At 36.3% G+C, this 18,267-nt stretch overlaps 1 protein-coding gene across 1 annotated transcript in view; it reads right to left on the reverse strand.

The window, feature by feature from the left end:
* Nucleotides 1–18,267, reverse strand: part of DTNBP1 (dystrobrevin binding protein 1) — a 120,194-nt gene that overhangs the window by 94,821 nt on the left and 7,106 nt on the right. The window contains exons 2-4 of the mRNA XM_019944977.3: nucleotides 12,230–12,283; nucleotides 11,227–11,277; nucleotides 4,126–4,186 (exon numbers count right to left, since the gene is read on the reverse strand). Coding sequence (XP_019800536.1) covers nucleotides 4,126–4,186; nucleotides 11,227–11,277; nucleotides 12,230–12,283 — 166 coding nt within the window. The remainder of the gene's footprint in view (nucleotides 1–4,125; nucleotides 4,187–11,226; nucleotides 11,278–12,229; nucleotides 12,284–18,267) is intronic.

An 18,267-nucleotide genomic window follows, 5' to 3' on the forward strand; every position in this document is an offset into this window, starting at 1 on the left:
TTTTCCATTTTGTCTAAGCTTTCAAATTTGTCATAGTTTTTCACAAGCTCTTATCTTTCACTCTGCTGTAGCTGTAGTTATATTCTTTAATTCTTAAAATTATTTATCCTTCTTTCCTTGCTCCATATCAGCAGACATCTATCTACCAAATTTTATTAGTCTTTTCTAAGAACTTGTGGCTTTGTCTGGCTTCTATTGTATTCTTTATATTCTATTTCATTTACTTTTTTCATCTTTATTATCTCTTTCATTCTTCCTTCATGATTTATTCTGTCCTCTAATTCTTAGGTTAGATTAGCTCACTGACTTTCAGTCTAAGTTTTCCCCTATAAAATTTCCCTCCAAATAGTCTTTGGCAAATTATACAATTTATGTGTAGTAATTATTATAATTCAGTTCTATTTAAAACTTTTTAGTATTATTTCCTTCTTTGAACCATAAATTATGCATTATATTTTTTAATAGTTTTTTTTTTTTTTTTTTTGCGGTACGCGGGCCTCTCACTGTTGTAGCCTCTCCCGTTGCGGAGCACAGGCTCCGGACGCGCAGGCCCAGTGGCCATGGCTCATGGGCCCAGCCGCTCCACAGCATGTGGGATCTTCCCGGACCGGGGCATGAACCCGTGTCCCCTGCATCGGCAGGCGGACTCTCAACCACTGCGCCACCAGGGAAGCCCTTTAGTAGTTTTTTTTAAAAATAAATTTATTTTTGGCTGTGTTGTCGTCATTGCTGCATGTGGGCTTTCTCTAGTTGTGGGGAGAGGGGGCTACCCTTTGTTGTGGTGCGTGGGCTTCTCATTGCGGTGGCTTCTCTTGTGGCAGAGCACAGGCTCTAGGCACGTGGACTTCAGTAGCTGTGGCATGCGGGCTCAGAGTTGTGGCTTGCGGGTTCTAGGGCGCAGGCTCAGTAGTCATGGCGCACAGGCTTAGTTGCTCTGCGGCAAGTGGGATCTTCCCAGACCAGGGCTCGAACCCATGTCGCCTGCATTGGCAGGCTGATTCCCAACCACTGCGCCACCAGGGAAGTCCCAATGCATAATATATATTTTTAATTGGAAAATGTATGGAATTTTCAAAATTGTTTTCCTATACTGACTTCCAGCTTCATTTGCACCAGGATCAGAGAATATTCTGTATGACTTGATTTACATGAAACTTGTCGATTTACATGAAACTTGTTGAGAACCGCTTTGCGGCCCAGTACATGGTCAATTTTTATGTGTTCCAGGTGTGCTTTGAAGAATCTGTATTCTGTATTTGTTGGGGCAGATTCTGTATCTGCCTATCTGGTCAAGTTTGTAAATCACATTAGTCGCATGTCCTATATCCATACTTAGTTTATTTGGGTTTTTTCCCTATCAATTAAGAGGAATGTATTAACATCCCCCCATTTTGATGATAGACTTATCCATTTTTCCTTATAACTTGTCTTTTACATACGGAGACTTACTAGACACACAGGTTTAGACTTTTTCCCCTTAGGGAACTGAATCTTATAGAGCGATCCTTTGTTTCCATTTAATTCATTCTCATTATTCTAGTTTCTTCTACAGGTTTAAAAGATATACACTATTTCTGTTCTTTAGTGGTTACCCTTGAAATTCTGCCCTCCATATTTAACTTTACATCTAAGGTTAATTAATATCTATACCCTCCCCATTAATAATGCAAGGGCTTTTAAAATACTTGAACTCTGATAATCTGCCTTCCAGATTGCATGCTATTCTTATCTAGCATTTTTGTTCTATAATTTTTAATTCCACAAACTAGATAACTGATAGAAATACATAGTCACTGTTTATATTTACCTATGGTTTACCATTTTCTTTGCTCATTATTCCTTCCTATACCTGAGACCTACCTCCCAAAATCATTTCTTTTATCCAGAAATACATTTTTTAGAAGTTCCTTTATTGGACAACTGTTGATAGAAAACTATTTTTATCTGAAAATGTCTCACTTTGCCCTCATTCTTGACAACAGTTTGAGAAGTCTAATGGAAACTCATTCATTTGTAAGTGATCTATCTTTTCTCTTTAGTTACTTTGAGATCTTCTCTTTGCCTTTGGTGTTCTGTAGCTTCAACATGACATGTCTAGGTGTGGATAATTACTTACCTTGCTTGCTTGTAATACTTTTTGGATCTAAGGATTTACAGATCTCATTTCTGGAAAATTCTCAGCCATTTACATTCTCCTACATTGTCTTTCCCTCATTCTCCTTCCAGATTATTAGATATATTAAGCTGAGCTATATGAAACTGTAATTTTACAGATCAAAAAGGTCTCATATTGGTAATCTTACTTGGTTCAACCTATAGACCTTTTATAACTATTTTTTATTAACTCCTCTTTCATATTTTCCATTTTCATATCTCAGAAATCCTTTCTGGGTAATGTCTGACTTCATCTCCTACTTCAATGTACTCTTTCTTCAGCTATAGATACCTGCTGTTAAGCACATCCTTTGGGTTTTTAATCTCAATGACTTTTAAAAGTCATGTTTTAAAGTCATGTTTCATACTCTCTTATTCCTTACTCATTTTCATCCATCTTTCATCTCTCTAAAAAACTTTGTGTGCTCCTATTTAATTGTCTATATACAAGAGTGCAATATCTAAAGTGCCTTACAGGTCTAAATCTTACTCTTTGGTTCTAGTGACTCCAACTTTTGGTAATATATTTCTTTGTGGGTTTGCTAATCTTTGGCAGGGGGGAGGGGGGTGGTTAGGGGATGAATCTGTGGGAATCTTGAAGGGCCTGGGTTTACAAGTTTCATCCATGAAGAACTGGTATTTGTTTCTGTTGAGTGTCAAAGACACAGTCACCTGTAGCCCTTTCATTTCTTAAGTTAGTGGTTCCTTGATCATGCAGGAAGTATAAACTAGAGCCCAACACTCATGTGAGCCCAAGACCATACAAACAAATCCAAAATGGAGACTATATTTATTCCAAGTTGTTATGAAGACGAGTTTCCTTGTTGTCTCCTTTTGCCAACAAGTAGCTTTTCTTTCATCTTTTCTTTCTTTTTTGAAATGTCCTAGATTACCCTTTCACCAAGAGATGTAGTCACTTCAAATATCCAAGAGCTTTATGCAGGAGTCTTAGACTCAGTTCCCCATAGACGAAAATCTCCTGTCACCCAAATCTCTAAAGCTTTTGTTTTACTATTTGACCCCAGCTTCCATGTTATTTTTTTAACCACTCTCATTTCAGTTCCCTGGTGTTTTTGTTTGTTTTCTGCCTTTAGGATTTCCTTTAATTTTTGTACACTTACTGCATTTAAAAATTAAAAAAAAAAAAATCTATCCAGCATTTAGGTGTTTTACACCTAAAGGGCTTTTCAAAGTATCTAGTCTGCCTTACTAACAGAAACCTATAACCTTCTTTTTCAGTAATTTCTAAGAGAAACATTAATGTCTAAATGTTATCATATGTATTACCATGTTCTGTACATGTAACTACTACAGTTTCATTAATTAGGTAAATGGTGAAGTCAGTCTAAATTAATTAAAAGTCAGAATCACAGAAGTTTTTAGAAAGAAATAATGTTTGATTGCCATCAATAACACAGACTATATTTCATCTTGGCTAAAAAAGCTTTAAGTACATATACCAAATAATTTTAATTACAAGTCTCTTTTATTCATTACACACTCTATAGAGCTAGAAAATAGGTTGTTCTTCTAAGTAATTGAGGTTGACTCCTGAGATTTTTATATTTATTTACTAATAAGCAAATTAATGCTTTTAAGTAGACTGAGCAAAGTTAAACTTTTGCCCCCCAAAAAAGGAATTCTTAAATAGTGAGTAGAAAGAAATGACATAATTTACATAAACTGCAAAAGTATCAGACTCAAATTCAAAGCATTATACCTGGATGAACCAAATATTTACTTGCAACTCTAGAATAAAAGTTACAAACTCTCTAAGCTAACTAAATTACTTGACTGAGAAATTATGAAAAAGTGCTTTATTTAGGGAGTTTCATAATCAACTACTAAATTAAATTTCAGATATCCTGCAAAACGTTTTAACAAAACTACAAATTTAATTTCTTAAAAACTAGCACTGAAGACTACAAAAGGATATTTTCCCCGTGAGTATAAGATTAGCCAATTCTTTACCTCGCCAGCACTTGCGCATTCCTGGGCTCTTCTGTGGAGTGCAGCCCACGTATCTTCATACCTAAGAAAAGCAAAAAATAATTCAAAATACAAACCACACATTAAAAAAATTCTACCTATGTATACGTATGGCTGATTCATTTTGCTGTGCAGCAGAAGCTGACACAACATTGTAAAGCAACTGCACTCCAATAAAAATTAATAAAAAAAATTCTACCTAAAAATGAACCTGTTACACCCTGTGGTGTCGGAAAGGAAAGCTCAAAAAATAATGGAGACACATTGTAAACACACAGAAGTCAACTTCAAGGGGCTTCCAATTGCCAAATCTGGGACAACCTGAGCAACAAAACAAATAATGGTAGAAATGGGTTATAACTCATGGACTAAAACCAACAGCCATGAGTTCATAGTGATTTAAATAAACAGTTGAATGGGGCAGAAGGGAAAAATTCTTCCTTGCAGTAGAATTCCAATTAATAATGATAGAAAAAATAAGAAAAATAGAAAATCACCATTTGGTAAACACAGTACTAATTATTTCAGGCAAGAATTCTAATAGATGCTAAAATTAGTGGGTGAGAGTATAAAGAGAAACAGGATATTTTCATAGTCTCTAAGTAGCTCCCCACAGGATACTTATTAATTTAAAAGGGGGAAACAGTATTAAAGTGCAGAAACCTGGCAGACACTTCCTTAACCAAGTGGTCAATGTTAACATCAGCAGTAAGGAGACATAGCAACATCACGTGCCTACTGATACAATGCACTGGAGGACACAACATTATTCTTCTGTTATTCTCACCATAAAAGCACTAACTTGAATTTAATCATGAGAAAACAGCAGATAAACCCAAAATGAGGGATATTTTGCAAAATAACTAGCCAGAAATAAACCCATGCATAGATGGCTCAATTACTTCACAACAAAGGAGTCAAGAATATACAACAGGGAAAGGAGAGTCTCTTCAATAAATGGTGTAGGAAAAACTGGACAGCCACATGCAAAAGAATGAAACTGGACAATTATCTTATACCACACCCCAAAATTAACTCAAAATGGATTAAAGACCTGAATGTAGGACCTGAAACCATAAAACTCCTGTGAAAAAACATAGGCAGTAAGCTCCTCGACATCGGTCTTGTGATGATTTTTTGGATCTGATACCAAAAGCAAAGGCAAAAAGAGCAAAAACAAACAAGTAGAACTACATCAAACAAAAAAGCTTCTGCACAGCAAAGAAAACCATCAACAAAATGAAATGGCAACCTACTGAATGCGAGAAAATACTTGCAAATCGTACATGTAATAAAGAGCTAATACCCAAAATATGTAAAGAAATCATACAACTCAATAGCAAAAAACAATCTGATTAAAAAACAGGTAGAGGCTCTGAACAGATATTTTTCCAAAGACATACAAATAACCAACAGGTACATGAAAAGTTGCTCACTTCACTAATCATCAAAAAGTGCAAATCAAAACCACAATGAGGTATCACCTCACCCTTGTTAGATGGCTATTCTAAAAAATACAGCAAATAATAAGTGTTGGTGAGGATGTGAAGAAAAGGGAACCTTTAGTATACTGTTGGTGGGAATGTAAACTGGTGCAGCCACTATGGAAAACAGTATGGAGGTTCCTCAAAAAATTAAAAATAGAACTACCATATGATCCAGCAATCCCACCTGTGGGCACATACCCAGACAAAACTATAACTTGATAAGACACGTGCACCCAATGTTCACAGCAGCACTACTCACAAGAGCCAGGACATGGGACCAACCCCTTTGCCATCTGCAACAACATGGATGGACTTGGAGGGCATTATGCTTAGTGAAATAAGTCAGACAGAGAAAGACAAATACTGTATGTTATCACTTATATATGGAATCTAAAAAATACAACAAATGAATGAACATAACAAAATAGAAACAGACTCACAGATGCCCAGAACAAATTAGTGGTTACCAGTGGGGAGAGTGAAGAGGGGGAGGGGCAAGAAAGGGGGAGGGGATTAAGAGGTACAAACTACTATGTATGAAATAAGTAAGCTACAAGGGTATAGCACAGGGAATATAGCCAATAATTTATAATAACTTTAAATGGAGTAAAATCTATAAAAAGTTTGAATCACTGTGTTGTACCCCTGAAATTAAAATTGTAAATCAACTATACCTCAACAAAAAAACTTTAAATAAATAAATAGAAAACAAAATAAACCTGAACTCATAGGTACAGAGAACAAACTGGGGGTTACCAAAGGCAGGGGGTGAGGGGTTGGGTGTGGGTGTGTGTGTGTGAGAGAGAAATGGGTGAAGGTGGTCAAAGGTATAAACTTGTAATTATACATAACATACAGCACGGTGACTATAGTTAATAATACTATATTGTATATTTCAAAGTTCCTAAGAGAGTAAAACATAAAAGTCCTCATCACAAGAAAAATTTTTTAAACTATGTGTGATAATGGATGTTAAGTAGATTTATTGTGGTGATTATTTTGCAATATATACAAATATTGAGTCATTATGCTGTACACCTAAAACTAATATAATGTCATATGTCAATTATCTCTCAAAAAAAAAGTTCAGGCTTAAGAAAAAAGAACTCAAATCAACAATCTAACTTCACAACTTAAGGAACTAGAAAAAGAACAAACTGAACCTATAGCTGGCAGTAGGAAGGAGACAACAAAGAGAACTAAGAAAACAATTCCATCTACAGTAGCATCAAAAAAATTTTAGGAATTAACCAAGGAGGTGAATACTTGTACAATGAAGACTACAACATATTGCTGAAAGAAATTTTAAAAAAGACATAAATAGATGGAAAGATATCCCACGTTCATGGAATGGAAGACTTAATATTGTTAAGATGTTGTCAATAGCACCCAAAGTAATCTACAAATTCAGTGTAATCCCTATCAAAATCCCAATGGCATTCTTTGTAGAAGTAGAAAAAAATCCATCGTAAAATTCATATGGAAGGTCAAGGGATCCTGAAAAGCCAAAACAATCTTGAAAAGAAGAACAAAGTTGAAAGACTCACACTTCTTGATTTCAAAACTTACTACAAAGCTACAATAATCAAAATCAAATAATAATCAAAACAGTGTGGCACTGGTATAAAGGGAGACATATAGGCCAATGAAATAGAGAGCCCAGAAATAAACACTTGCACGTATGGTCAAATAATTTTCGACAACTGTGCCAAGATCATTCAGTGGGGAAACGATAGTCTTTTCAACAAATACGCTAGGGTGCTGGGAAAGTGGATATCCACATGCAAAAGAATGACGTTGGACTCTTACTTTAACACCATACACAGAAATTAACTAAAAATGGATCAAAAAATCCAAACATAAGAACTAAAACTATAAAACTCTTTGAAGAAAACATGGGGAAAAGCTTCATGACATGAGATTTGACAATGATTTCTTGGATATAACACCAAACGCACAGGCCACAAAGAAAACAGACAAATTGGACTTAATCAAAATTAGAAACTTTTGTGCATGAAAGAACACAATCGACAGATAAAAAGGCAACCAATAAAATGGGAGAAAATATTTACAAATCACATACCTGATAAGGGATTAATCTCCAGAATATACAGAAAACTCCTAACACTCAACAACACAAAACCACCCTATCCAAAAACAGGCAAAGGACTTGAATAGATATTTCTCTAAAGAAGATACATAAATGGCCAATAAACACATGAGAAACTCACCATCATCAGTCATTAGGGAAATGAAAATCAAAACCACAATGAGATACCACTTCATACCAATGAGAATGGCAAAAAAACCCAACCAGCCAAACAAAAGACCCCCAAAACAAGTTTTGGTGAGAATGTGGAGAAATGGCAACCAGAGAAATGTGCACTGCTAGGGGAATGTAAAATGGTGCAGCTGCTACGGAAAACAGTATAGGGGTTCTTCAAAATATTAAAGTAGAATTACCATATGATTCAGCAGTTCCTTTTTTCAGTATATACTGCCAAAAAACTGAAAGCTGGGTCATGAAGAGATATCTGCACACCCACGTTCATAGCAACATTGTTTACACTAGCCAAAAAATGAAAGCAACCCAAATGTCCATTAATGGATGAATGAATAAGCAAAATACGGTACATTCATACAATGGAATATTATTCAGCCTTAAAAAGGAAGGAAATTCCTTTGAATTCGTGGTGATCATTTTGTAATGTACAGACATATGGAAAAACTATGTGGTGCACCAGGTACTAACATAGTTTTGTAGAGCAAACAAACGAATAGAAAAAGAGATCAGATGTATGGTTACCAGAGGCGGGTGGGCGGGGTGTGGAGGGAGGGGAATGGAATGAAGGCAGCAAAAAGGTACAAACTTCCGGTTTGTAACATAAGTAAGTACCAGGGATGTAATATACAACAGGATGAATATAATTAACACTGCTGTATGTTCTATATGAATGTTGTTAAAGTCTAAGTTCTCGTCACAAGGAAAAAAAATTCTTTTTCTTTTATTTTGTACCTATATGAGCTATGGATGTTCACTAAACTTACTGTGGCAATCATCTCATGATGTATGTAAGTCAAGTCATTATGTTGCAATACCTTAAACTTATGCAGTACTGTATGCCAATATCTCAATAAAACTAGAAGACCAAAAAGGAAGAAATTCTAACAAGCTACATGGATGAAACTTGAAATTATGTTAAGTGAAATCAGCTAATCACAAAAAGCCAAATACTGTATGATGCCACTTATAAGAGGTACCTAAAGTAGTCAAATTCACAGAAAGAGAAAGTAGAATGATGGCTGCCAGCGGCAGATATTTGCAAGATCAAGAGTTTTGGAGGCTGGATGCACAACAATGCAAATGTACTCAGCAGTAGTGAATTGTACACCTAATAATGGTTAAGATGGCAAGTTTTATGCTATATGTATCTTACACAATTTTTTAACAATTAAAAACATTTTACTATTTAGGTATATGCTATTTAAAATGGTCTTTCCTCCACTCAATACTAGTTCCAAAGAGAAAGACTGTGTTTCAGTGCAATGAAGAGACACATTACAGACATTCCTATGGCTGCAAATTTTTCATGTTAAGTCCCCAAATGCACCCCATTTCCCAAAACTACCATACACATAAGTCTACAAGTCTGAAGTAAATCTTTCAATGAAGTTCTTTCAACTAAATCCCTAGATTAAAAAAATAAAGATATCAAGCAAACAGTACACCACTGATTAATTTTTACTATATCTCCTTTCATGTTCACTTACGTTCCTCACTCAACAAAACCAAACAGGAAATTAATGTCAAATTAAGCACTCAGAGAAGAAAAATCCCCAGATTTTGCAACCATAAAAAGAAACCGCATAAAACATTAGAAAAGAGAAAGCAAAATGTAGGTATAGGTGATTGTGTCCTAACACAAGCTGATATGGCGAAGGAGCACACCCTCTACTGTACACATGGCTCCCACCTATCCATCAGATGCCATGTTACGAGGTACAGAAATGCATATAACAACATATGCAAACCATATACTTATTTCTATAACAGCTTTATTGAGGTTTGATACACCATAAAATTCATGTGTTTTTTTTTTTCTTGGCCACACCACGTGGCATGAGGGGATCTTAGTGCCCCAACCAGGGATCAAACCTGCGCCCCCTGCAGTGGAAGTTCGAAGTTTTAACCACTGGACTGCCAGGGAAGTCCCAAAATTCATGCTTTTAAAGTGCATAATTCAGGACTTCCCTGGCGGTCCAGCGGTTAAGACTTCGCCTTCCAATGCAGGAGGTGTGGGTTCGATCCCTGGTTGGGGAGCTAAGATCCCACATGACTCCCAGCCAAAAAACCAAAACATAAAACAGAAGCAGTATTGTAACAAATTCAATAAAGACTTTAAAAAAGGTCCACATCAAAAAAAAAATCTTAAAGTGCATAATTCATCCAAGATGTAGCACACCTCAGTACTTCATTCCTTTTCATGGCTGAATAATATTCCATTGTATGGAGACATGAAATTTTGTTATTCATTCATTGACTAATGAATATCTGCGCTGTTTTACTTTTTGGCCATTATGAATAATATTGCTTTATGAATGATACTGCTACTATGCACATTTGTGTATAGTTTTTTATGTGGACATAAGTTTTCAATTTTCTTGGTGTGAAACTGCTAAGTCACATGGTAATTCTCCTTTTAACTTTTTGAGAAACTACCAAACTATTTTCCAAGGCAGTGATTTTACAATCCCACCAGCAGAGCATAAGGATTCCAATTTTTCCACATCACTGCCAACACTTGTTATTGTTTGTCTTTTTGATTATAGCCATGCTAGTGGGTATGAAGTGGTATTTCATCGTGACTTTGGTCTACACTTCCCTGATGACTAACGATGAGAATTTTTTCATGTGCTTATTGGCCATTTGCCTATCTTTTTTATGGAAATGTCTATTCAAATCCTTTGCCTATTTCTTCACTGGATTATTTGTGTTTTTACTGTTGAGTTATAAAAGTTATTTATACATTCTAGATACAAGTACCTCAACAGATGTATAATTTGCAAATATTTTCTCCCATTCTGTGGACTGTTGTTTCACTTTCTTGATAGTGTTCTTTAAAGAGCAAAAGTTTTAATTTTGATAAAGTCCAATTTATCTTTTTTTCCTTTGTTACTCATGCTTTTGATGTCATCTAAGAAAATCACGTATTTTAATATTAATCTGCACGTCAACAGAAATGGATTGGAGAAGAAATGGTAAAAAAATTAAGAATCAAAGTAAAAAAGAAAAGAAAATTATTGGGGACTCAAATCCAGAATTGATTTTCTTGCAACAAAGAAACCATAATACATGCACGTGATAAAGTTATTGATTAGTAAACACAACAGTGATCAATATGCTAGAAGTCTGAATGGCCTTTGTATTAATCAGTGAAATGCAAAAGCCCCTCCAGGAACACAAATAAGTAAATAATTTCCAATCTCCTTGTTAAGGTAAAATTTAGTTATTTTAAGGTTTCTATCTATAAGGTTATAAAATACTTTTAGACAATAGTCAGAAGTATAACCTTTTTATTCAAACGAAAACACTTACCTGCTCAGTAATTCTAGTCCAGCAGAGCACTTTGGCAAATATGGAACAGTCCTGCCAAAAGAAACACTTGTTTTATTAAAAACTGCTGCTGATTTAGGCCAACTTAAAAAAAAAGTTACGTATAATAATTTTGATGCTGTCAATCATAATGTGGAATATTTTTAAATCACTAATGGCAATTGATCTAAACTTTTAGAAAAATGTATTGTTATTCCAAAGTTAATATACTGCAATATACTATCAACCATCAATTTGCCCTATAGATCTTTTTTTTTTTTTTTTTTGGGGGGGGTACGCGGGCTTCTCACTGCTGTGGTCTCTCCCACCTAGGAGTACAGGCTCCGGACGCGCAGGCCCAGCGGCCATGGCTCACGGGCCCATCTGCTCCACGGCACGCGGGACCCTCCCGGACCGGGGCACGAACCCGCGTCCCCTGCATCGGCAGGTGGACTCTCAACCACTGCGCCACCAGGGAAGCCCTGCCCTACAGATTTTTAGCACACAAGAATAAACACTTTAATAGAATGTTACCTAACAAGAAATTTTTTTAAAAGCTCCTCATCTCTAGGTTTAAAGTGAAATTTGGTCATGTGCTTTACTTTATTAAAAATGAAAAACTGCACAAATTATACTAGTGTTTTCATATAAAACAGATAACACAGCTAAAGAGGCTCACTTGCCAAGTACTGTTTCATTATCAATTTGCTTCTCAATAATGGAGAACTTTTACTGTGCTCTTAATATACAAATAAAAATGATTAATTGTGATCAAATAGCCATTGACTGTCATGGAGTAAAACAATTACATGTCACCATTTTTCAACCATTTTACAATTTTATCAGAAAAATTTCCAGTGTTACAAAATTTAGAAAGAATCAATAAATTGTTTAGTCAGATGCATTCAACAGATATAAAATCAATTAAAGTAATTATACTATCATGACTACAACCAAAAGTTGTATGAAATTTAAGTCATAGTAAATTAAATCAGGACGAGCTTACCTGGGTTTGTTTTTTACTTTAGCTTCTCTTGATCTGTCACTTAAAGTCTTCAGCCTATAATTCAACAAGTATAAAATATCATATTTTTACAGCTTAAGAGATTTCTTTCAAATGCAAATTTCACAGCTCATAAAACTTTGGGTTGGATAAGCTAATTTTTTTTTTAGCAAGAATTAAGCACCTCTACAGACAACAAATATTTGTTTACTATATATCAGACATCACAAATGGAAAATTTATAGCAAATATTTTTATATTTTTCTTGCCCCAAATCCCTTTTCTAGAAACATTTCCTAAATATGACTGGACTAGAAAACCTCACTACTCTTGGCAACATCAGAAAAAAAAAGTGGTCTCCATAGGTGAACTTGATCGGCAACAAAGATATCTAAGCAGCACATTTTTTTTTTTTACATCTTTATTGGAGTATAATCGCTTTACAATGGTGTGTTAGTTTCTGCTTTATAACAAAGTGAATCAGTTATACATATACATATGTTCCCATATCTCTTCCCTCTTGCGTCTTAAGCAGCACATTTTTAAGTAGATAACTATGCCAGGCACTGTCTAAGTGCCAACATTCAGAGAAATTTTAGCTATTGATAAAAGGCTTTCTAAAATACATTACAAACCTCCTTCATTAAAGAGGTCTTGGTACATTCTATTGAACATTTTCTGATAACTCGGCATCATTATCATGAATACCAGTGACTGCATTTCGTGGCAAAACAGTACTCTCCTTAGATGTTTCTGAACTAGGAATGTCTCTTCATTTACCAACTCGAAACCAATCTAAAGTGGTTTTCTGAGTTTGTTCAGGATCCTACATCTATTTCTTCAAAATTTAAATTTTCCATCTCTACCATTGGGGTCATCTGGTATCAGCTACCACTTACTGCTTCTGCTAGCTATTTAACTGTAGCGGCCTACTCCCCTTTTATTTGCTTTTTAAAATTATTGGGCTGGGAAACATAAACGGGCTAGAAATACATATGTAAAATAAAATAAATAGGCTCTTCTATATATAAAATATGAAGTTCATAAACTTCAATGTTTTTTCACTTCACCAGCCCAATTTTTACCTACCTTTAACTGTGGACTCTGTATCACATAACAGACTGCCAAAAAGCAAATGCTAAATTATGGGATAATCTCAGATAAAATGAGATATCTGGACATGTTCTTCTTAATCTGATTACTTCCACAAATATTCATTTCTAAATAGAGTCTGAAGCATAGGCCACAGTACCCCAGCTAGCTCCACGAAGCGTTTGTAAAGCTAGACACAGGTGCTCCTTTCTCAAGACACTTTACTGCACTCAGTCAGAAACTGTCCTAGCATACAAGGTGACTCTCCTATGAATGCCCCAACCCTTTGTTGTACAGTTGTACGTGCAAGCCCTGACAGAGGATAACAACTTTTTGGTCAATAATGCGTGGCTTAAAACCAGAAAGGGACTTCTAGTGTCAAGTCATTTTTTTTAACAAGTTGCAGTGTCAATTTCATACTAAGATTTTTTTTTTAATATTGTTCTATGTTCTTTTTCAAAAACTAAAATATTGATGAGATCAATTCCAATACGATGTTAAAAAGACTTAGCAATCTCTTTAATACAAAACTATTTGTATATATCTCTCCAGATGAGTTGAATTTAAAAAGTCTAACCTGTCCCAGAAAAACAATATAAATTTTCAAGCTTAGCTTGGAAACTAGTAAATCCGGTTTAAACTAAGATTAAGCAACAGCTACGGAAAGGTATTTTAATAGCCATTCAACCATTTCCACTCCAAAAGCTGAGAAAGGCACTTAGTTGTGACATCCGAGGTAGAATTATACTAGGATAGGCAGACACAGCAGTGCATTATACTCAATACGATTCTAGTATTATATTCAGTGATTTGGGACAATTCCATATCGTTAGGTGTTACAAGGATATTGAAAGCTCACTGCTAAGACCCTCTTTGAACCATTCATTATAGGACCTAGCAAATCTTTAGGTTAATATTTCAAATATTTATTTCTGAAAAAAATGTTAAATTTCTTAATTATAAGATATCAAATGTGGGGTTCTCCTCCACACTTCCCCAAAAGAAAGAAAGAAAAAAATAGTTTGGAATAAAAGAGGAAGGAGGAAGCTTATAGGGAGCTGAAAATAAAATTGTTGGAAGGTCAGTAAGAGCTTCCCCAGGTGGCTCCTTAACAACCACTTACTTTAAAAATTGGTCTTTAACCAAATGTAATGTGTGGAATTTATCTGATGTGGATTTGAACAAATCAACTGTACAAGGACATTTCTAAGAACCAGGAAATTTGATTATGGACTGGAGAACTGATAATATCAAAGAATTAGTGTTAATTTTGCTAGGTATGATATTGGTGTTGCATTTATGTATTTTTTTTCGAGATGAAAGCTGATGTATGAGAGATGTAAGAGCTTAGTCTGAGGTTTACTTTATAAATAAGGGAGAGACAAAGCAAATGTGGTAGTAGTCGACAACTGTTGAATCTGAATAATGAATATATGGGACTTGCTGTGTTATTCTATTTTTGTATATGTTTAAAACTTTGTAAAAATAAGTTTTAATAACAAGAAAAGCCTTTTATATATTCATCTTTCCTCATCACACCTTCTCCATATAAATCATCAATATGCCAAAATTCAGAATAGAAACTGCTGTAGAAAACAAAGTAGCAAGAAGAATGTTGGAAACAGTGAAGAAAGTTCAGGAGAGAAAAAGATAAAATAAGAATAATAGTCAATGTAACACTTTAAGTTGAAAAAAAAATAAGGTCAGACCCCCAAAAAAGCAAGACAGTTCTTTTTGAAGTATATACTCAAAACTCAGAATTCAACTGAAAGTAGCTTACCATTTTTATTTGGGGATAACTCTATTTAAGTTTCTCACAGTGAGTCTGTGCTGGAAACAACCCGCTAATAAAGTCCCACAATGTCTTGACACACTGAGAAGGAAATACTGAGCTGAGTGAAATACCCCAGTTTCCTAAATCATAAAATAGGAGTATTGTACTTACCATAATGATTTGACACAATAAGTAAAGGAAATATGACTTTGGCAGCAAACTATAATTGTAAATTATAAAACCAATTCAAACAAAAAGTATAATTAAAAACTATCTCCAGGGCTTCCCTGGTGGCGCAGTGGTTGAGAGTCCGTCTGCCGATGCAGGGGACACGGGTTCGTGCCCCGGTCCGGGAGGATCCCACATGCCGTGGAGCGGCTGGGCCCGTGAGCCATGGCCGCTGGGCCTGCGCGTCTGGAGCCTGTGCTCCGCAACGGGAGAGGCCCCAACAGTGAGAGGCCCGTGTACCGCAAAAAAAAAAAAAAGAAAATCTCCAAAGTTAGTAAAAATTATCACCATCATGAAAGGTAAGAAGCCAAAAAAAATAAATAAATAAAGGTAACAAGCTATGTACATTACAGGGTCAAAGTAAAATAAAGTAGAGGTCCCCCGATGCACCAGTTCCCATAAAAGCCTTCTCCACTGTTCCTAATCGTCTTCACAATACCGCATACCCCCAGGGAGACGTGAGTGCTGCTGTGTGAGTATATTAATACACAGACTTCTAAGTGAGCCACCTGACAATTATTTTCTACCAGAAGCAACTAATGCACACTTCAGAGTTCAAAGCACTTACCTTCAAATTCATGACACCACAATATTTTATTTTTAGATTGTTGCAAAGACTTACCTTAATTTGACCCCAGCACGTTTATTTTTTTTAAGCTTTACGGAAAATACTAAGAGGGAGGCATCTTACTACGAAACGGAGATAACTAGCAAAATTGCTTAGACAAAAAGTTTATAAAGTAGTTACACAGAATGAGAGGTGGAGCACGACAATGACTGATGAGCAGGAAATGTGCTTTCTGGACCTGACTGGATGGCATGAGGGACCTTGACGGCATTCCATTTATCCTCACTTCAATTTCCTACTCATCTAACCCCATCAGCTATTATGAAAGGTGAGGATGGCTGCTTTAAAGCACCACAAAATGTGTTAATTACCATATTTTGTCCTTTAAGGCTCATTTTCTTGTCTCCATTGTTCCAACTCTAAATTCTGTTTATGAATAAAAATCCAATCTATTATATTTTTCCGTTAATGTTTATCATTTTTTCTTTCTTTTCTAAAGCCAAGATCAGGAAACACGAAAGCATTAACCACACCTAAAAGTGCACATGACCCCAAAGCTCTGAAGGCTGAGAGATTCACACAAAAGCCAGAGACTCAGGAAGGGGAGAGAGGACTATACCCTATCTCTATCCTAATCACCCCCAGACACACCACTTCGGTCCTGACCTCTCTCCTGAGTGTTTCATAAATTTCCAGCTGCTTCTTGGACCTCACAGCACATTCACTGTCAACTGCTCCTTCTCTCTCAAAACTACTCAACTTCTCTCCTGTTGGTAAATGACATCATTATCTAAGATACTGCAAAATTAACATCCTCAATTTCTCCACCTTTTTCACTTCCTAGTCTCACATTTTATGAAATCGACCAGTGCCTGTCATGTCAGGACTATTCCCTCCTTCAATTTCTATTCTCTCTCGCCTGCCCCCTAATTATAGCCTTCTTAATACTCTCCCTGTTCCCCATCTCTAACCCTCCCATCACATCGCCTCCCAAATTATTCTTCCAGAAATATAGGTAGGCTCAGGCCGCTCCCCTCCACAAAAACCTTCAGAAGATTCAGTCAACCTAAAAATAAGCAAGACCACCCTATATAAGATAGCAACCTCCCACCCCAAAACCCCTTAACCTACTTTATTTTTAGCGACAGTACTTATGACCTTCTAGATATTCTGCCTCCTGCCAGTAGAATGAGCGCAGGGACGTTATTTGCTGTCCGGTGTATGCATTCTCCACTGTAACCCCAGTGCCTGTCAACACGTAAGCACTCAATAAATATTTCATAAATGAATTAATTTAGCAAAGCACTGAAGACCCTCTATTATCAGACACTAAACTTCCTTTCCAGGTTCCTCTTCCACAAGAGCTTCATCTCTGAAATCCCTCACCCATATCTATCCTCATCCCTCCTCATTCTTCAAGGCCCAGTCTAGAAGCCACCTCCTCTTTGAAGCCTTCCATAATGCATCTGAACTAATGACTCTTTCCTCTGGGCTCAAAAATCACATCACTTCTATCTTTCACATTCAGTTCCTTCTGCTTTGCTTTATGTTTACCACCAGTCTAGGGCATCCGGAGGGCAGAAACGGTTTTAGTTAACTTTGTAGCCCCAAGATCTAGTCCAATACATAGACACTGGCAAAGAGCAGGTGAAACTGAGCCTGTGGCCTCTTAAATCTTTTTTTTTTTTTTAAGAAATGAAAAAAGCTTCTATTATAAAGAAGACTGAGTTCCTAGCCTCGTGTCTGCCACTTGGTAGGAACTCAGTAAATGCTTATTAAGTCAAGTTGAATATTGAGATGTTTTTCCTGCTAAAGGTAAGTAATCATGGAAGAGTCAACATTTTAGGCAAAACCTCACCATTTTACCACACTGTGAATTAGAATGTTAGCTCCTCTCCTTTGAGGTTTTGATACTACAGAAGGGAAGAAGAGGAAATGAGTGCAGTGGGCAGGGCTGGACGGCAGGGCAGAGGTGGCTTTGAGGAGGAAGCACCCACTATCTAGTTGCAACACTTGTATCCATATCCAAAAGCACCCAGAGCATTTACAGACAGGAAACGCCAGGCAGTGACAGGCAGCTGCAAACCCTTGGTAGATCTGATTGTCAGTTTCCTGAAGGGTTTTACACGCCTGCAGGCTTCAGTCCTGGGGCCGTGGGTCACAACTACTCAGAAGGTAAAAAATCAAAGACCAGAGTGGATTTGAAGTAAATGCTTCGGTAGGTCCAAAAGTCTCCCTCAGAGCTCAAGCCAGTCCCTAAAAAGTGGATGTTCTGTGTGAACTCTCCGAAAGGCTCCTAGAGCTCCGAGGGAGTTAAATCAGATGAGGATTCATGTAGGTGAGGGGGCAAGAGCGAAGCTGGGAGGCAGTCCCCTCCCG

The sequence above is a fragment of the Tursiops truncatus genome, chromosome 10 (genome assembly GCF_011762595.2).
Source record: "Tursiops truncatus isolate mTurTru1 chromosome 10, mTurTru1.mat.Y, whole genome shotgun sequence".
Taxonomy (NCBI): Eukaryota; Metazoa; Chordata; class Mammalia; order Artiodactyla; family Delphinidae; genus Tursiops; species Tursiops truncatus.